At 55.0% G+C, this 18,926-nt stretch overlaps 4 protein-coding genes across 4 annotated transcripts; 2 read left to right on the plus strand and 2 right to left on the minus strand.

Moving 5' to 3' along the window:
* Position 1: 1 nt before the first annotated feature.
* Positions 2 to 4,402, minus strand: CSUI_003909 (transcription factor e). The gene has a single exon (XM_068064104.1). It carries the CDS (start codon positions 3,149 to 3,151, stop codon positions 1,070 to 1,072), a length of 2,082 nt encoding a protein of 693 aa, XP_067923911.1. The 5' UTR covers positions 3,152 to 4,402; the 3' UTR covers positions 2 to 1,069.
* Positions 4,403 to 4,980: 578 nt separating this feature from the next.
* Positions 4,981 to 9,046, minus strand: CSUI_003910 (pi31 proteasome regulator). Its single transcript, XM_068064105.1, has 4 exons — positions 7,881 to 9,046; positions 6,899 to 7,058; positions 6,207 to 6,484; positions 4,981 to 5,541 (listed from the first exon to the last, which is right to left on the minus strand). Exons 2-4 carry the CDS (start codon positions 7,043 to 7,045, stop codon positions 5,289 to 5,291), a joined length of 678 nt encoding a protein of 225 aa, XP_067923912.1. The 5' UTR covers positions 7,046 to 7,058; positions 7,881 to 9,046; the 3' UTR covers positions 4,981 to 5,288.
* On the plus strand, positions 8,852 to 10,397 carry CSUI_003911 (microsomal signal peptidase domain-containing protein). Its single transcript, XM_068064106.1, has one exon. The coding sequence runs from the start codon at positions 9,673 to 9,675 to the stop codon at positions 10,081 to 10,083; it is 411 nt and encodes a 136-aa protein (XP_067923913.1). The 5' UTR covers positions 8,852 to 9,672; the 3' UTR covers positions 10,084 to 10,397.
* A 1,277-nt stretch (positions 10,398 to 11,674) lies between these two features.
* On the plus strand, positions 11,675 to 18,902 carry CSUI_003912 (hit zinc finger protein). Its single transcript, XM_068064107.1, has 10 exons — positions 11,675 to 12,594; positions 12,992 to 13,064; positions 13,894 to 14,092; positions 14,746 to 14,972; positions 15,414 to 15,511; positions 15,841 to 15,934; positions 16,685 to 16,756; positions 17,487 to 17,757; positions 17,924 to 18,094; positions 18,307 to 18,902. Exons 1-10 carry the CDS (start codon positions 12,524 to 12,526, stop codon positions 18,435 to 18,437), a joined length of 1,407 nt encoding a protein of 468 aa, XP_067923914.1. The 5' UTR covers positions 11,675 to 12,523; the 3' UTR covers positions 18,438 to 18,902.
* The last annotated feature ends 24 nt before the right edge of the window (positions 18,903 to 18,926 follow it).

The raw sequence follows: 18,926 nt of genomic DNA on the forward strand, positions 1-18,926 counted from the left end.
GCTAGGAACGTCCGCACTCACTGTCGTAGTACGCTGCTCTGAACACACGCCACCACCCGATTCCCGCTCCACGGACATACCGCTGGCAAGAGGCCTCCAAGTACAATATCTGCACAAGCACGTACGCTGAGGAAACAACAATGGTACGTACGTTCAGGACAACAACCATGACAGCAGCTACCCAAACTGAGGAGGTAGAAAGACACCTTCCAGTTCAGGAGAAGAACAAACAAAAGACAATACGCCCGGCCCACTCTGCACAGCTCATCTCAGAGAGTCTAAACACCGCAACTCGCACTGCCAACACCTGTGAGCAAACATTAAGAAAACTGCAGCACAAGGGGGGCGGAGGTTGAACCCACTACGTGGCCGCCACCTTATCAAAGTCTGGAGCTCCCTCCCGCGACGTACAGCTGACAACATTGCAGAAAGTAACCAACATCCCGGCAAAACTACGGACCCCAGGACGCGCTCACATCATAACAGCAACAAGACATGCCGAAACACATAAATTTATATGATGATGTGCGGATGCCAGCATTGTCTCCTATGATGAACGACCCACCTGTCTTTTTCTTAGGCGCGTGTTGTGACGGCCGCCTCTTCATCTTGACCGTATACACACACAGTAGTGTTTCCTGCTGTTTTTGCACGATACTCCACGAGAAGCTCGGCTCCGCACCAAAAACCATCACACCCCCATCGTAGTTACCACTACTTTCGGACAGCAAGTGTGTACGAAGTTGGTCGTCACATGGTTACACAGTTCGATTTCGAAGTCCCGACTAATTTCCTTATGTCGACACACCAGCCGGGAGGATTACACGCGGCGTTGACACACAGCCAATTCAAGTAGACAAATTCCCGTACGGACGAGGTCAATTTCCTCCACCCGCAAACCTGTCTTCACCTTGTGCCGCCCGCCACACCGACAACTCACACTCTTTCCTAACGATACAAACATCTCTTGCTCTGTATAGCAGCAGCTGTCCTGGCGTCTGACAGATCTATCATCGTTCCCGGGCTCTCTGACAAAGAGCTTCGAAAATCGCATCACACCGCGCACTTTTTATTTCCGCTTGACGCCGGATTGGCCACTTTTTGTGCTATCTCTTCGAGATTTCTCCCGCGAAGCTGGTTTTACACTGTCGGGCCGAGAAACTTTTTTCTTATCTTTATCCTTGTCCCTAGAGCGCGAGCTGTTCCCGTCAACTTTCGGGTTCTCCTTCGTTTTTTCTCCGCTGCCTTTTTGCTTCTTCTGCTTGTCCTTCGTCTCACTGCTTCTCATCTCCTCTTTCTCTTTCTTCCCGCCCTTTTCCTCATGTTTACTCGGATGTTTCCTGACTTCGCCTTTCGTGCTACACTTCTTCTCACTTTCCCTGCTCTTCGCCTTCTTCTCGGACTTATCGTTGTCCCCATCCGTTCGCTTTCTCTTCTTCTCCGCCTCCTTTGTGGGGGCCTCCGGTTCCCCTCCCCGCCTTCGCCTGTGTTCTTCCCCCGACTTCGGGCCCTTTCCCTGTCTCTTATTCCTCTCGTCTTCTCTTTCTTCCTCGCTTCGCTTAGGCTCCGCGTGCCTCCGAGACCGCCGAGAAGAAGAGCGAGAATGACTCGTACTCCTACTATCACCTCTTGAACTCCCGCTGTAGCTCCTGCTGGATTGGCTGTCGCTTCTTTCCCTACTCCTACTGTCGCTTCGGCAGCGGCTTCTATTTCTGCTTCTGCCTCTGTTCCTCCCGGTCTCCGGCAGTGGGCGCCCGAGAGTACCAACAGGAGAGTGGGAATGAGATATCGACCGTACATGGTCCCGACTAGTGGTACGACTCCGACTCGTACTCCTGCTAACACTTCTCCCCCTCAAATGCCGTCCACCGAGATGCGCCCTCTCTCTCGTCGTGCTTGTGCTCCTTCGTGAACGAGCACTCGACTCACTACGAGAATTCTGCGTCGTCAGTGCCTCCCCTGTCTCTTGTCCCCCCACCCCGGAAGCCACTTTCTTCTCACTTAAGTGCTGACGCCTATCCGCCTTCGCTTCTTCCTCTTCCGCTGCCGCAGCAGCCGCCTCCTTCTCCCTTTCTTCATCCTTCTCCTTCTTCTTGTCCTTGCCCGCTAGGCCCTCAATCAAAGTAACAAGCAACTTTTTCACAGACACCGGTAGTTTCTCTCTTCCCTCATTCCGCATGAGCTGTAGCATCGTCTCCTCGTCAAGGCCCTCAGGACCGCCCTTTTGCTTGATTTTCTCCGTTGCGAGGTTAAGCAGCACAAAGTTGTACCCCTCCTTCCGGAGCTCCTCCTTGACCAGCCTTTTCAACTTCTCCTTCTCGCCGTTAGCTTGCAAAATATCTTTCAGCGTCTGTGGTTGTGTCCGACTTGCCCCGCCTTGCTGACTCCCTTTCCCCGGCTGACCTCCCGCCTGAAGCGCTGCTGCTGGGAAAGCACCCGGAGAAATATTACCAGTTGGTTGAACTCTCTGCTGACCCCCGACAGGAACGTCTGCTCCTGTTGTTGCTGCAGGGGTCCCGCATCTCATCATTGCGGTAGCTGCGGCAACCGCGGCAAAGTTCGGCGGCATAGGAAATGGTAAGGGGGGGAACGCCGGCGGGAACATGCCCGGAAATGGCGGAGGCAGCACCGCAGGAGCGGGCATCCCCGTCATGCCTCCTTGGCCAGCAGCTTTTGGCGGCCTTGCGCCACCCCCGCCCGCGAGAGCGACGAGAAAATCGAGTCCTGGACCAGGCAGTGAGACTCCGGACGCCATGTTGCCGAGACCGGGGGGTGGACCGTTGTGAGAGAGGGAGTTGCTGTGCCGAGGTGTGTTGTTATTACCGCTGTTACTGCCGAAGTCAGCTATGCGTGCCGGGCCGTTGAAAAAGCCTCCACTACCTGGTCTGCCACCCCGGCCTCCCCCTCCGCCAAGACCTGGAGGGGGACCCTGAAATTGATTCATGCCGGCAGAAGAGGCCGGAAACAGGCGCGGAGAGTGAGGAAAGTTAGATGATTGACACCGGTCCTTACCCAGAACGGAGGTTACCGAAGCAAACTGATTTGAGGCTGAGGGGCTGAAATCCCCCGGGCATGAAGGATGCATTAAAGGGCCGCCAGCCCTGCCAGAGGGCGGAAGATGACAAGCACCACCATCAGCGGCTTGCGCCATTGGGAGAGGAGGCGCGTGCTGAGACGCGGACACGAAAGTAGAAACTGCGGCTGGCGGAACATCCGCCTGCTCCGAAGAAGACGGGACAACGTACCAGAGGGAACTCGGATATCGGGAGGCAGACAAGAGAACCGTGAAGCGTTTGTAGGCTACTCAAACGTACTCAAAAGGAAGACTGACCGGAAGTGCGAACACTCCCTAGGGCATGAGGGAAAGAAGTGCCTCGTCGTCTTTCAACAACAGAAGGCAGAGGCGTAAACTAGAGGAGGCCGAGAGAGAGGGAAAAGCAGCTGCAAAAAAAACACGGACGAACCCCTGGGAACCAAACCACCAGAGACCGCGAAGCCCCCGGCACTATGTCTTGCAGTCGCTCGACGTGTGCAAAAAACGCCGTAGATGCCTAACAGAAAGAGGGCACAGAATGAAGCCAAGAGCAATCAATGCCGCAGATTGTAAGTGCCCCAAAAGAAGAAAAAAATACAGTCAGCAATAGTGTAAGCGCCGGAGAGCTTGTGCCGGCCCCCTAACCAAGCATTGCTCAGTGGAGTCTGCAGCAGCCCGAGATCGCGTACGAAGCTGAGCAAATCAGGGCAACGTGAGACGACATTGTGATGGGAAAAATCCCCCTAGAAATCAAAGCGCACACTGGTACGCCTCAAAGAAAACCATAACCTGCATACAGATGCAGTCTCTCCAGTCTGGCCCGAGATGGAGACCGTCTCCTTGTTTTCTGCGACGGATCCCTCAGAAACGACAGATCACGGCAGCGCGCTGAAAATAGCTAACGGCGAGCATCCTCGGAATTGCTTCGTACTATAGCTCAGCTCACGCAATCCACTCAAGGCGGTGGGACCCGGAAAAGAAAGCAATCCCTACGGCGTGACCTCCGGCTACGACAGTATGGCTCTAGAGGCCCACCTTTCCTACCGCCCCAGTGTCCCAGTTACCAAACTATAGACACTGGAAAAGTGGAGAAAGTACGGACTTCCTTCGTTCGGAGACAACAAACAAAGGAGAGAAGGATCGCGCGGACAGGCTTCAAAGAGAACAAGCGCCGGTGGTTCCCGTGCTGTCGCGCCGGGGTGGCTGGCTCTCCTATTAAGACGTGGGCTCGGCACAATACGAAGAGAAGGTTCCAACGCTGCCTGATGCCAAGTAACTCAGAATTACACCTGGACGGCCTCCTGAACAGTTTTTCCGGTCTGCTTGCGCATGAGTAACACCGAAGGAGGGTTCGCGGTGCCAATAGATGCGAAAGGTCACGACGCTATCGTCGCGTCTCCCAGATTCACGGGAATCATCAACAACGGTTTGGACCGGGCACCCACTGCTGTGTCGAACTAATCGGCGCACAAATGGCCAGAGTGTTGAATGTTACTCAATCCGTTAAAGCTGTTTGGTGCTACTGCTCACCTACGTTTCTGCGCCGCACGCCGGAAGAACCCGGATCTATCCTATGCCTTCCCAGCTCGCGGGCCCCCGACTGTCATTCAGAATGGACAACGAGTGCAAGTGACGACGACACCCGCATCACAAATGTGTACGGTTGCCCAACTTTTTATACGCTCAGCAGAAAGACGGATCGCAGCTGGCAGCGATACACAGTCGGTTCGCGAACGGGTGCCGTGGTTACGTGTGCCCCCTGAAGTGCCGTCCAGTGCTCGGCCGTGCTCGGGCTTGGAAATTGTTTTGGTGCCCTGTGATCATTTCGTAGCTTTTGACAGTATCCCGTTCGGCAAAGGACAGCGTATGCGATTGACTGACTGCTGGCTGCAGCCTGCCGTACAATCTCCCCCATCGACACGAGATTGGGAGTTACAAGAACGCAGAACCTGCAAGTCTCCAGCGCCCAAAGGAAAACCAAAATTACACCTAGCACCCAAGGACGGAAATCAAGCACACTTCGGCAATTTTCACGACGGACAGCAAGAAAAGAACGGAGTGTAATCCGCTCCGATGTATCCCCTACACTCGAATCCCATTTAGCCTTTCCAAACGCGCTACATAGTTCTCCCGCAACGTGCAGATGTACCGGCGGGACAATGCAGGAGTGACACCCATCGACAAACTCTCGGGCTCTATTTCCTGCGCTTTTAGCCTTCGGTTTTCGTCCCTCCTTGCTCCGCTTCGACTCGGATCAAATGATCCGGCCCCCACCGCCGCCGAAGCCCCCACCGCTGCCGAAGCCTCCACCGCCGCCAAAGCCGCCTCTTCCAAATGAGCTTCCTCCACCCAATCCCCCGAAACCAGGATTTCCCCCCAAGTCACCCGCCGGGTCCATGTCACCCCTGTTATCCCACCTCGGGGGCCGCAGGTGGTCAGGATTGGGTTCTGCTCCGTAAGGCCCGATGGGGTCGTACCTCGCTCCTGGAACGAAACCAGGGGGAAGGCTGTATGTACACAAACACAAGCCACGCAGTGTCACCCCCGACTGAAGCAGAGTTGTAACTCACACAGCAGATGGCCACATCAGCCGGCCGCCACAGAGCGAAGAAAACGCATATTAGTTCCTCATACGAGGCATCACAAGTTGAAAACATGGAAAGAAAGAAGACGCAAGTGGTATGGACGCCTCCGTCTGTCTACACGGAATCTGCAACTGTCTTTCACGGCCGAGAAGACGAAATGAGTTTGCGCACGCATCGACACACAAGCGGCTATGCACGTGGGCAGACACTGTCCACTAAATAGGATTCACAAGCAGTGGACACGCAATATCAAACAGACTGAATCATACCCGTGAAACGCCGATCTGATAGAGAACATGGTGGTACTTGCAAAGAAAGAAATACAATGGCTGGGGCGCTCCATACTACTGTACAGCAGAATTGAGTCTGGAAACACATTTATCACATCAGATTTTCTTAACGGTATATACGGGACACCCTCCTCCGGCGAGATGGGTGCTGACCAACCAGGACGCCTTCAGCTGCCCTAAGAGACCTCCCATTCGCCGAGTATTCTATAGGGTATCGGGCTAGGGATGGACAACTTCGTTCGGATCGATTTTCCTTTTTCTTCAGAATAAAAACGTCTCTTGACCTAATCAGCGTACGGAGGTGTAGGATATCCGCCGGGCAACCGCGGATCGCCTCCGGTGAAGAAAGGATGACGCGGGCCCACGTGCATGCCTCCTCCCTCCTGCTCCTGATTCCAGTTGTGCCGCGGGCCTCGCGTATCGGTCAGATCTGGAACGCCAGGGGGTTGATGGTCTGATCCACCAACAGCAGGGCCGAAAGAGGGCGAAGACGAAGAAGAAGGTCCCGCTGGCTTACTAGGGTTGGCGCTGGCCCTTACTGAACTTAAAGGAGACGAAGGCTGAGCTTCAGCTTGCTGTAGGCAAAAGAGTAACGCGGCGGTCTTGGTCAATATCCTAAAGAAAGAAAAGGGACTTGAGGGCCCACAGCGACCAATGCGGGTGTGGAAGAGTCGCAGGAAAGGCCTAGAAAAAGAAAAACTTTTGGCATCTTCCTTCACTTGCTAAAGAACCATGCTCAATCTACCCGACTGCGAATACCCCTGACCCCCGTGGTGAAGATAGTTGAAGGTAGGACTGTCTCCCCCAGCTTAGGGAAATGACAAGTAAGTTGTAGACTACAATAGCGAGTAAGCGACGTTGCGCGCGGCACACAAAAAAAGAACCCGTTTGAGGCCTTGGAAGGAGAGAACCGAAGCTGATCATGACACGAAAAGCCTTGTAAGCAGTTCTTCAGTCGCAGCAGCAAACAGAAACTCAACCAGGCTTGCCTCTGAAGGGATAGAGAGAGGCGCGTCGGGGGAACCCTGAGAGGGATCCATGGTTGCAAGGCTTGAATGCAACAAAATCACTGACTGAACCGTCAGAAGCGAGACAACCAGCAGTCGAGCGTCGAAAACGCTCCTGAAGCATCCCATTCCAGACCTGACGCTGCAGAACAAAGTACGCAAAACGTCCGAAAGACCACTGCCCTGATCCGAACATCAAGACTCCTCGGAAAGACTGCACGCAGCCAGATACCTGCCAATACCACTGATAACACTTATTGCATTGACAGCTATACACAGGAGTCCATAATACACGCAGGACTTATGAAGGGTGAAAGGAGGACCGACGCACGCTCCTTAGCCGTCTTCATTCTGCCAGAGTACCGATCGAATGCACGCGTGTGTATGCGCGCCCATCCCTTTGAACGTGTCGCGGGCGGTACAGTACCCGCATTCATCCACAAATTGATAAGAAGCTCTTCCTATAGCGGGAAGCAGCTAACAAGGAAGGTGCAGAGAGATTCGGTATGCGCTCGTATGTCAGAGGCAGTTACTACTCGTGGGGTATGGTACGGTGAATCACAAGCCCTTCCTCTGACAGCTTCGGCCGCGGCATCCAGCCCCATTTGCTCGGCATGACTGATCGCCGCAGCTGGAGGTCCCACCCGGCGTAATCTGGTCTGAAGCGTGACAAGCGCTTGCGGAGCCATCTGCTAGGCCAAACGGATACTCTCTGCTCTCGACCACGCCTGTGCGGCCCACAAGCGTGCATCGACACCGTGTCTGATGGTTTGGACCGTACGCAAAGAGTCGCTGTCCATCTAAAGGCAGCGTCAAACCATGCAATTGCACGCCGAAACAGACACAGTGTGAAGCGACGTTGATTCAGAAACACTACGACCTGGGCTGTGCAGACGTGGTAGGGAGGTCGTTTGTAAGCTGCGGAGGACGTGAAGGCACACACGCGGACATAGCAGCATCTTACTTCAGCAGCCGAGTGTGCTCGCAGTAAGCCTCGGGAACAGAACGTCTGAATATCCTGGTCCGTGGGAAATGCCCAATCGTGTCGGACTGCTTTCCAGGATCCTCTGGCGCAAACTGGCCTGCATTATTTTGCTCGGTACTAACTCGACGTTTACGTCGACAGCAGCGTTTCCTGATTCGTCGGGCAGCCCTGCGGTTGCTGAACCAGGAAGGACGTCCAGCGGACCAACCTTTGATGCCGGGTCGTGGCCGGCAGTCTCTGCTTTCTCCCAGAATGCAGGAAGCTGCAGCAGGAGAAATCCGTGCCTCGTGTAGCTCCTGCACGCCAATGGGCGCTCCGCTTCCAAAGACAAGGAACGAGCCTGAAAAGCTACACCCTACGAAGGAAGCCGCAATGCTCTGCTTTCGTTCGTCCCAAGCCCCCGGACTGAAAACTGCGTTCAAAAAGTTTGACTTCGATTCATGAGAAAGCCGCCTTCGCACCGCCTTTTTGAGCTTGCCTTCCCTCGCCGGTGCCGCAGAGGACTGGCTCGCTAACCGTCGGCGAAGAACCCAGAAGTTATAGCTCCGGCTCGTAACAGCTGAGTCCCGTCGCACCTTAGCGCGAACGCGGCTTGCCGACCCCTGCTTTTGACTGCTGTGTCGCGCGTGGCAGTCGGAAAAGGAAAACTAACACACATTAACTGCACGCCTAATGCGCGACAGGGACATACTCGGAGCGCGAGCCGGCAATATGCATCGATGGTGCCCGTGGTCGAGCCGCTCATAGCAATCGCAGTAGTCCACTCAAGGAGGGCGCTTTCCGAGATCGCGAAAAAGCATACTTCAACATGCCGGGCGAATCCTGGCGTGCGCTCCCCTGCACCTGCTCTGCCAGCCAAATGGTGAGCAGTGCTTTTCATAAGCGCGACGGATCGCTGTCTGCCCGCAGCGCCCCCAGGTGTCCAAAAGTGTCACCTGTGGGTGTGCCCGCCAGATAATCGAAGGTGACCCGCAGCCCACCCTGGAGGAGTGGGAACGGCGCCGAACTCGGGGGACGTAAGGAGGCATCCAGGCGAGTTATATCGGACTGGATACGGCGCGGACATCTGTAACCCGTGGGTCTTCGTGGTATGACCCGCCATCTGTTGTTCCGTTCGCTTCCACGTTGGCAGTACGAGTTTTGAGATTTTGTCGCAGGAACCTGTCCGGCAAGTAAGCAACAGCCCTGGTCTTCTCCCGCATGCAGTCCGGGCTGCTGACGGGTCACTGCGCTTCTTGCTCGTACTTCTCTGGTGACGGCTTGTCTGTGGAATCGTCATGTCCCGGCCTCTTTTGCGCAGCACGACTTTCGTTCCCTACGGTCTCCTTTTTTTTGTTCACGATTTGCGTCTCTCTCTGGCGTGGCCGTGACATGGTACTCTGGCTCTTGTGTAACTCCTGGACCAGCCGTTGCATGTTGCCGCTGCTTCGAAGAGAGTGGCTGGGTTTCGTCTTTTGTGCCGCTGCGCCGTTTGGTTTTAGTCCGTACGCAGGCAGTAATGGGTAGCATTGTGCGGCCAGTTCTCAGGATTCACTGATGCCGTGTGCGCTGTGCTTTTTCTTCGTGATGCAGATGTCTGTCTGGAGCGGATGAACTGCAGCCGTTTCCAATAGTTGCCCGTGAACAGCGGAACTTGCTCCCTTTGCCTCTTCTGGCAGTGCCACAGTAGCAGCACCTGCCGCGGTTTTCTTATGCACGTCTCGACCTCGCTGCAACGGTGCCCAGGTGGCAGATTTTTCCAGACGAGTTTTGCAGTTTGGTGCTCGCCATAATGGTGCTCGATAGCTTTTGTTCCTCTTTCCGTTCCGCCTTTTCGTCGTTACGCTCGGGCGTGGTCGATTTCAAGGGCCAAGATCGGGTGTACTCTATGCTCGTTTACTTAGCCTGGACAGGGTCTTTCGGCGGTTTCGTTGCGGGGTTCCTCTACGGCGATTTTGCCGTCACGGTCTACTCCATCCTGATTTCGATGGGGATAGCTGCGGTTCTCTGTATTCCGTCGTGGCCTGCGTACCACAGACATCCGGTGGAGTGGACCCCTCATGACCCAGCCAGGCTGGTGGCGCTGTACACTCAGTTACAGCAACAGGCCGAGCAGCAGGAATCGGAAAAGCGTCACCAGGGGACTGGTAGGGGTGGAAAAGGAAAGAACAAGCAGCACGTGGAACTGCAACGAAAAAGCTGATTTTTCCCCTGCCGTCCAGTCTCCGTGCCTTCTCGTCTTCCTGGAGAACACGCACTTTTGCGCATGACCTACGTCTGCTTCGTGGTGTCGGACACGCGCGCGGTCCAGGCATATTCGAAATTCTACAAGATGGGAGCTTTCCTCTTTTAGGATGCCTAGACTCATCAGTTCTCTGACAGTTCCCATACCGTCTCGCTGTCTACTCGCGTGCGAACACGGCTGGTGGTGTGAGGTGCTGGAGGTTGCTCTCATCACAACCCGATGCCGAAGCTCGTGGTCGCAAACCTGAGTCGGCCGTATCTGTCTGGACTTCCTGACAACACCGCCAGTTCTTAGCTGTACAGAGTAACTCGTAAAAGCTGAATCAATATACGCGCTAAGGAAGATGCCTCTTTCGTGGTGATCTGAGCCCGGCTAGCATGCGTGCGGTGCATGCGGAAGCAGCCTTCAGTTCGGCACGCGTTCAGCCCCCTGACGCGTGCACGCCGTAGTGCGCAGCTGACAATAGTCAAACAAACATAGCTGACATTATGGTCTCTTCTGGCAATGGATCAGTACAAGGTACCGCAGCTATCGCTTTCAGGGGCGTTGTGCGTGCCTCATAGGGAAGATCTTCGCCGCTAGCGCGGAACCGGTGTCACCTTCGTCTCGCATGGATGGTCGACGCCATTTCTTAGAGCGCGCGCGCTTGCAACCAGGACCGAACGCAGTATTGCTCAGTGGCAGATCGAGGACTTTCTTCACGGACAGTCACACGATGGGTAGTCCCGTACGTAACATGTAGCCAGTGTTTTCGGTTCTCGTGGCTGACGGGATTGACGCCTCGTCTGTTGCGGGACTTGGTATTTTTCGCGGCGAACGTTCTGCTTTAGATGTGGCGCGGTTGAGTACGCACGCTACGCTGTTGTTCGGGGTTTGTAACCAGCCCGGGCTAACAAAGCCACTGACCCCTGGCTCCGCGGTCACGCGCTTCACATGATGGAGCGGTCTCCGGGATTGCTCGTTCGCACCAAGGGGAGTGCCGCGAGACTAGTGATGTCACGCGGACCTATCCATCTCCCCCGTGGTGACTTTTAGGTGTTGAGCCCCTGAGGCTGCGTCTGTGGCCGGTCAAGTTGGCCGGCCACAGAGGCGGCGACTCTGCTGTGTGCCGCCAGAGACCACGTACTTGAAACCCACTGCCCTTCACCGCGGCACAGTTTCTCTTAAAACGGTGTCACATAGTAACAAGCGGACCGCGCTCTGGGCGGTGTAGCGAAGGTACCTGGGCGCCATAGATCCAACTGATATCGGGCAAGGATGCCGCTTGAGTGACCATCCCTCGTAGCTTTTTTCACGTGCAGCTGTCGTTTTCGGATGCTGACGTCCACAGAACACCATGTGGCCAGCATCACTAAGAGCTCAATCTTGCTCGCTCACATTCCAGCTGACTCCGATTGTTGCAGTTTCGGGCGGGAATCAGAGCAGTGTCTCCAGCCGTTTAGGGAACCGACAAACTGCGCGAGCCCCGCCGCCAGTTTCACCCTCTCTGGAGAAGTCATGTAAAACTACAGCGCGTCTCGATTGTTTAGCACGCAGGGGCACCCGTCACGACAGATTCAGACCGCAGAAGCCTCCCCGGGGACGTTTTCCGGGGGCCCGCACCCGGCTCTATCGCAAAGCAAAGGCACGCCGCTGTATGTCTCGAGAAGGCAGGCGGGAGTGTGTGCGCTTTCGGCGGGATCCTCCTCGGTAAAGTTTTCGGCCGCATCGTACACTTGTCCTGTTTGCAAAAGGCGAAAACCCTCTGACGTTCCGAAGATTCCTTCAGACCTCGCGCCTAGGTCTGGACGCCAAAAATAGAGCTTAGGGCAAACGGCTGACCATGCTCCGGAACCGCGAACAGTATCTCGCATGCGCGTCCGCGAGGGCCGCTAGAAATGATAGCGATGCTGACTGGATGACTCTGAATCATGCGCGAGACGTCTCAGGTCTTCTCCGGGGACGTCCCACTGACCGGTACAATCCGCATTGCAAATTGACTGCTATTGTGGTAGAGGAACGAGTGTGCGTCGCAGCTGACCTCATACCCTTGAGAGCCGAGCCACGCGCGTCGCATGCAGCTCCGTTTCAGTTCGTGTTCACTTCGATTATGTTTCATGTGTGCTGCTCCCTCGGGGAGTGACCCGCGACTCCGGCAACAACAGCGTTAGCAACTCTGTACACGTGGTCGAGCCGGTTCGCTGCTCCTTCATTATCGCGCTTGCTGTCGAGGCGTTTGTTTTGCCTTCGTCGGGACGCCAGCATCGTCGTGCTTCCTGAATTTTCTAGTGACCAAGCTCTCTCCTTCAATACCCAACCTCCCCGCGGGGGGCTCCCCTTGCGCCACCGGCGTGCCTCTTGCTCTTTTCCGACATCGTGTCAAGACGCGAGTACCTGAGTCTTTCCGCTGTGGTTTAACATGCTTGAAGACCTGACAATCGACGTCGGAGAGCGCGGAAAGAGTGCTCAAGCTACCGTCACTTGCCAGGTGTACGTGCGCACTTGTTCTTTTGGTCTCTGTAGTGACCTTGACTGGTCGACCTGACAAGCTGGTACCCTGTCCACCTTACGCTCTTGCAAATCCTAATGCTGTGTCACTTCGACGGGAGTGCGTTTACATCGAATACAAGGGAGCAAAACTTGTGGGCTTATGTGTCGTGATGGCATCACTAGTGCAGATAACCCTGCTGCCACGAGTACGATAATTCACTAGGAGTGGATCTCTACACAGGCAACTGACCGACGGTGACTCTCCTGGTGCCTGCTTCGGCAGCACAGACCGAATATGCTGCGCGTCCCGGCTTTCTTGCGTGCTCCACTTTGCGGACGCTCACAGTTACTTCTGCGGTCCATCCGGTTAGCCTTCTTGTGGTTGTTTGTTCGGCAGGTGCCATCGCCAGCCCTTCAAGTACACCTGCCCAAGATGCGAGGCTCTTTACTGCAGCGCCACTTGCTATCGCGTAAGTGACTTGTCTCCACTTTTGTTGGTAGTGGGTCTCATGGCTGCTGCCCATTCCCTGACGGATGTGGACTGACGTCTCGGGGAAAGTTATGAGTTGAAGTTCTCTACTCTGCTTCGGACAGAAGCGCGTTGAGGCGAAGAAGGAGCGTGTTCTGGAAGAGCCAAGCTGACTGCAGTTCAACACCTTTCTTGTGAATTGCGAAGTGAACCACGGAGGCCCGATGTAAAAAGGAATTTTGGGATCGACAGTGAAGAGGCATGCAGTCAGAGGGCATCACCACTTAGTGTTTTTGAGTGTGAGCAGCGCAGTTCGAGAACGTATTTTTCGGACGGGAACAACTGGCCACATGTATGTCGGGTTGAAGAGTCACCAGGCTAGGCTCGCGTACTGCTCATCTTCTTAGTTGACTCCGCTTCTAACCTTGTTGTTCGTGGTGTCGGTTTCAGCTACCTCCGTTCCGACACAGAACAGTTGAGTTCTCGTCCGCACACATCAACACTTTACTGTAAGCAAACTCGACGGAGACTCTGTACAACAACGCGGAGAAAAGACAAGACTGGAGTCACCTAAACTCCGTCACACGCATGACGCACGGACAGGTTTCCTCTTGTTTTCCTTGAACAAATGGTTGCGGCCTCTACTGCAGCGATAGGGGATGTTACACAGAAGGTTTGCTTGTCGAACTTGCATGGTCCCGGCAGCTTACTTTATGAACTTTCGCGCTTGAACACAGCTTCACCTGGGCCACCCTAGTCTTGGTTGTGCTTCCCGCGGGCCTTCCTGCTCCAAGCCGGCTTGTAAAGTGCTGGTCTTGTTTTTGGCACAGCAACACAATGGAGGCAAGTGCGTTGCTCAGTTTGAGGAGGACCAGGTCACCGAGGCAGTCAGATCGGCGAGGGTGACAGCAGCTGACAAGCATCGGTTCGAAAAACAGCTCGCTCAAATGCGAGCTCGAGAGCAGGCTGATGAAGAAGACGAGGGAGATGAGAGAGGAGAGAGCGGCGTCGTCTCTGCCGGACCACTGAGTACGCGAGGCAAGCACGAGAGAGGCGGGAGGGAGCGATGTGTGCAACACTTTGGGTCTTGGTCGTCGCACGGTGTAGGTTTCAACGCTTCCGACAGCCGACTAGACGCGATCGCAGAACCAGAAGGCGTTCTCTTATCTGGTTAGACCAGTCTTCTCTGGAAAGACAGAATTATGCCTCTCGTTGGAGATCACTCGAAATTCCTGCTTCGTACAAGCTTTGTCTGAACGGGGGACACGTCTCACTCTCGCCATTTCCATGGTCTTCAAAAGGCAAACGCAATGGCCACTCTCTGCCATTCCAGCGCTTTTTTTCGGTGCTCAAAAGAACTAGCCCACGGGCGGCGTTATTTTCTGGGGTTGTCCCGCAGAGACAGTTCAGGTTTCTCTGTACCTTTCCTGACCGCGCTGTATGCCGCGCAGGGAAGGAAGAGTTTGGCATGCCGTACGGCGTATTTTCACGTGAGGCCTTTTGTGCTATTGATGTATCGTGTTGAGTGTGAGGGTTGTCCTGGCGTGGAGCACGGCTACGACTCTGGCATTCTGGTTCGGGATGTATCTTTTCTCGAGTGACTTGCAGCAACTGACCATGGGGCGAATGCTTGTTCTGGGGGTCTGGTTTTTCTTCTGCGTACATTTGTGCCGGCTGGCCAGGGCGGGGTCGAGCCTCATCTGACAAACGGGCGGACGAAGACGACCAGGGAGATTCTTACCTTTTCGGAATGGATGACGAGCGGCACGCGCATCTGGCTGAGCTAGCCGAACGAGGCCTACTAGAAGAAAGCGCACTGACAGAAGAAGAGCGAAGGGCATTCTACAGCGCTGTAAAACGCGGAGTTCTCGCTCAGTATATTGAGAAGTGGGACCCCTGGTGGCAGAAGGTGAGACCGAGATGGAGGTAACGAGAGAGGCGAACTTGCCTGCATTGAATGCTTAGGCGAACCCTGGCACAGCCGGAGAAATCAGAAGCTGTACGGAGACGGGGCATTGCTGGGCACGCAGAGAATCTTCCGGGCGAACCCGCCGAGTGTCTATCGCTGCTTGCTCGAAAGGCTGAACCTTCCTGCGTACGCCGTGTGTATGGGGGGGTTGTGATTACCTAAGTGGCGAAGCGGGCTTGCTGCTGTAGGTGTCACTGTTTCGTGCGGGAGGTGTCACGCAGAGCCGTGTGACTGGCGCTTGGCAATCTTCTCTGTCGCGGTTCTGGGATCTTTATTTTTTCTTACGATATGGGGACATCCCTTGGGTTGCATTCACATCCTCGTATAATCTGCTGCACTGCTCCGACGTAAGTGTGTACATTGTCTTTTTTTCTGTCGCAGATAGAGACTCAACGTCCAGAGGCACCTCCCCCTCACTGCTGCTGCTGCGCGGGCAAGAAAGTCAACCCTATTGTGGTGAACACTCTTCTTCAGCTGCTGTACGTACACGTGCTCGTGGAGAGTGCTGTACTTCTTCTCCTCGTGACTCATGGAAACGCATACCTCCGCACCTTCAATATACTAGACGCGGTTTGCCGTCCTCTCAAGCAGCAGTTGACCAGGTGTACACCGACGGCTGCCTTCAGTGTTTAAGTCACGGACCAGCTCGAAACCCCGTACCTTGTTCCCGGGGACTGAATTCCTGAGGCCCGCTGTTGCACTCGGAGATGGCTCCGGGGGCCTCTCTGGCTCTGCTGCCTCCCGACCCTTCACGACCGGTGTTCTCTGTCCGTTTTCTTGTCTGCTGACCGGGCTGGTTTATACTCAGGTATGCGTACGGCCACTGCATGCGGTCGTTCAACGGAGATATCAACGCGGTCGAGCTGCAGAATGCTTGCCAGCACATTCTCGTTATTGCTCAGGTTCGAAGCAGTGCGCACCTTCTAGCGGTGGACGCTTCATTGCTGGCCGCAAGGTTGAAGGCCTTCCCATCGTGCGCGTGTCGTGGTATTACTCACCCCCCAGTGTGTCCCCCATGCACTTGGGAGACGGTAGGCTCGTTCGGAATGCGTCTGTCGACTCCCACAGTGTTCCCAGTCTCTCCTTAGTCCCGCCTGCGTTAGTGCATTTTACATGTATCATTTCTCACTGGATCGGGAACCTGGTCCATCTTTTCTTTCGATGCCCATCTCCTCTGCACGAAGAAGGAACCAAATCAGACGCAGCCCAAGCTCTGCGGCATCAGGAGGGGCGAGCGTCTGTATCCTTGTGTGCTCCAGTGCCGTCCGTTCTTCAGCACGGACGCGTACCGTCTGAAGAAAGGCGCGTAAGTCAGGAGCTTGTTGGTGGAGAATTCTTGGTCGAAAGCTCGTGGAATTTCAGCCCGCGAGCATGCCCTTGCGTGCTGTAGGTTTTGTTGGGCAGTGTGGGCTCAAACGCAGGTGATTCGATGTGATCTCTCTGTGCACCACACCAAGAGGCTACTGCGCGCGTGGTGTGCGCTGGCGTGCGACGAGTACACAACTCCCGCAGGACGAAGACCCAGCTATGGAAGTCAGTCAGTTAGAGCGTCCTCTGGTATGCGGTCTTCCAGTAGTCTCGGGTATGAGAAGCGGGGTTGCTCCGCAGGTTTCATTCTCGCTTCAGGCATGTGCCGGCACCTCTCCGTGCAGGCCCTGAGCGCAGCAGAGCCCCCTCGCTCCCCGTTGGAAAGTCTGGATCAGGCCGTAGCTGCCACCGCCGCGGTACGTCGTCTTGCCTTTTAGCCTGAACCCCAGGCGTCGGCTTGGCCTTACAAAGCTACCGCCCTGCACCCCCGTTTGAGTGTGCGGTTGTTAGCAATCTGCGTCAGGGAAGGTACACTCACATCGATTGTCGACGTAGATCCAGTGAGGTTTCCACTTGTGAATACATCCGATGACAACGTTTCTGCTGGTTGTGTCCTGTGTTGCATTCCGTGCTATAATATGTTTTCGGCAACTTTTTTCCGAGACACACGTTTGGCTGGGTGGCGCGCCTCACTTAGCAGCCGTGCGCTCAGCAACAACGGTTTCTTCATCAGTACCATAGACGGTTCGTTACGTCCACCTGGATGTTTCGGTATACAGGCGGTTACTTGTCTATGGGGGTGTCCCTGGCTTACTTGATCCGAGGTTCAATGTAAACTACGATGGATCACTCGCAGGATGTACAGAAACCTAGCAGTTGGCGCATCGCAAACAGGCAGCAGCCTTCACTCACACACCTCTCACGCTTAAGGGGTTCAGCAGCTCTTTTTCCTGGGGGAAGCTCTTCTGCGTGGGGACTTGACGTTCATTTCAGTTTGGTTCTCTACTCGATTTTCAGCGTGGTTCCTTAGGATGGTCGAGAACAGGATGACAGCCGTGTGTCGGTGCGCAGAGACTAGCTACTGCGCATTGTTGGTCGCCTCAGTTGTGTGGGTCAACTCTTCTGCTGTGTGTGCTCGGTTGAAAGGAACCAGTACGGTGTACCGACATGTACTTCAACGCGTTGTGTCTTGGAGATCTTCGTCAGCTACTCAGTTGTCGGGAGCACGTGATGCGTGCTATCGACGAAATTCTGTCGATGTTACATGACTTGCTTGAGATGGTGGTCGAGGTACAAGAAGAGGAGATGGCGGAACAGCAGCAGAACCAAGCGAAGGAAGGCATTTCGAAAGCCCAAGCAGAAGGTGACGAAGCCAAGAAGGCACTTAAAGACAGGCGACGGCATTTAAAGAGACTGAGTGCGTGACACTTCATTCGCTTAGGTTGACGGATACTGGTCGACCGCGGGCATCGATAGTCGGTTATGTCGTAGCCCCGCACCTTTTTTCAACACTTTAGCACCGGGGATACATGGCAGCCGGGCGCCTTCCAGGGGTTCGACTTCTACCGTTTGCTTCTTTACAGGCCGTCATTTACAGCTGAGCGAGAGGAAAGTGCTGTTTCTTGGGTCTTTCGTATGGCACCATTGGCCAGAGGTGACAACGATGCTGCCGGCTGTGATGGCACAAGTGGAGGCGAAGCAGGAGCGCATGGATCAGGTGGTGCGCGAGGTCCGGGCCGCCCAAGCTAGCAGAGGCGAGTCGCACAGAGACAGGGTGCTTTCCAGCACCTGCTTGTGTTTGTTTTTGCAGTTACTGAACTATATGCTCTACCGTATCATCTTCGATGACTCAGCTCAGCATCCGTACCCGTTGACTGTGCGGCTCTTCTCTGCTTGTGGGACAGCGCCTTTACACCTGAGTCAACCGTGTTCATTGGTGGACATGCGGTTTGGTCTTGTCTTTCAGCTGCTGCTGTGCGTCAGTATGCTATGGATCGTCGCTGTGACAGTATCGGCTCAGTTTCGCTCTCGGCGTTGCCGGGTAGGGACGATAGTGAGTCTCAGACCGCAGCGGGCAGCGAGTCGACGGGGCCATAAGCAAGGTAAGCAGATCTAGAGGTTCTGCGGCAAAACAGCCAACTACAAGGAGTCCTATGAGTCCAGCGCTCGACACGGACGCGGTAGCAGTGTGGTAAGAAGTCGCGAACACGTGTCGGGCCAGGCGGCGAGGCGGGTCGGAAGGACGAGAGGACATAGCGCGGCGGCTTGTGAATGACGGAGGAACAGGTCTCCAGCCTACTGTGGCAGCGTATGGAGCCGAGACAAGGGGTGCGGAGCCGCGTGCTGGAGTGTTGTAGACCGGAGGGTCGGTATCAACCGTCAGAGAACATACATCAGAAACGAGGTANNTACCTCGTTTCTGATGTATGTTCATGAATATCGTCGGGTTGCTGCGATGCGTACAAGACCCATCCGTGTTCTGATGAATGCAAGCCAGAAAGGAAGGTTCAGTCGTTATCCCGGTACGTGAAAACTGGTACGAAAATCTTCGCCGTTCTCACGGGGTCTGTCCGGGGGTGTCACTGA

This window comes from Cystoisospora suis, assembly GCF_002600585.1.
Source record: "Cystoisospora suis strain Wien I chromosome Unknown contig_1766, whole genome shotgun sequence".
NCBI lineage: Eukaryota > Apicomplexa > Conoidasida > Eucoccidiorida > Sarcocystidae > Cystoisospora > Cystoisospora suis.

Coding starts and splice junctions, on each gene's coding strand:
- CSUI_003909 (XM_068064104.1), bottom strand. CDS start 3,151: ATGGCGCAAGCCGCTGATGGTGGTGCTTGTCATCTTCCGCCCTCTGGC.
- CSUI_003910 (XM_068064105.1), bottom strand. CDS start 7,045: ATGGGATGCTTCAGGAGCGTTTTCGACGCTCGACTGCTGGTTGTCTCG. Junction 6,485..6,898: donor CTCTCTCTATCCCTTCAGAG/GCAAGCCTGGTT, acceptor TTTTGCCTACAG/CAAGCTGAAGCTCAGCCTTC. Junction 5,542..6,206: donor GGCGGATATCCTACACCTCC/GTACGCTGATTA, acceptor GTGTACATACAG/CCTTCCCCCTGGTTTCGTTC.
- CSUI_003911 (XM_068064106.1), top strand. CDS start 9,673: ATGGTGCTCGATAGCTTTTGTTCCTCTTTCCGTTCCGCCTTTTCGTCG.
- CSUI_003912 (XM_068064107.1), top strand. CDS start 12,524: ATGCTTGAAGACCTGACAATCGACGTCGGAGAGCGCGGAAAGAGTGCT. Junction 14,093..14,745: donor CGTCTCTGCCGGACCACTGA/GTACGCGAGGCA, acceptor CCGGCTGGCCAG/GGCGGGGTCGAGCCTCATCT. Junction 17,758..17,923: donor ACGGCATTTAAAGAGACTGA/GTGCGTGACACT, acceptor GCTTCTTTACAG/GCCGTCATTTACAGCTGAGC.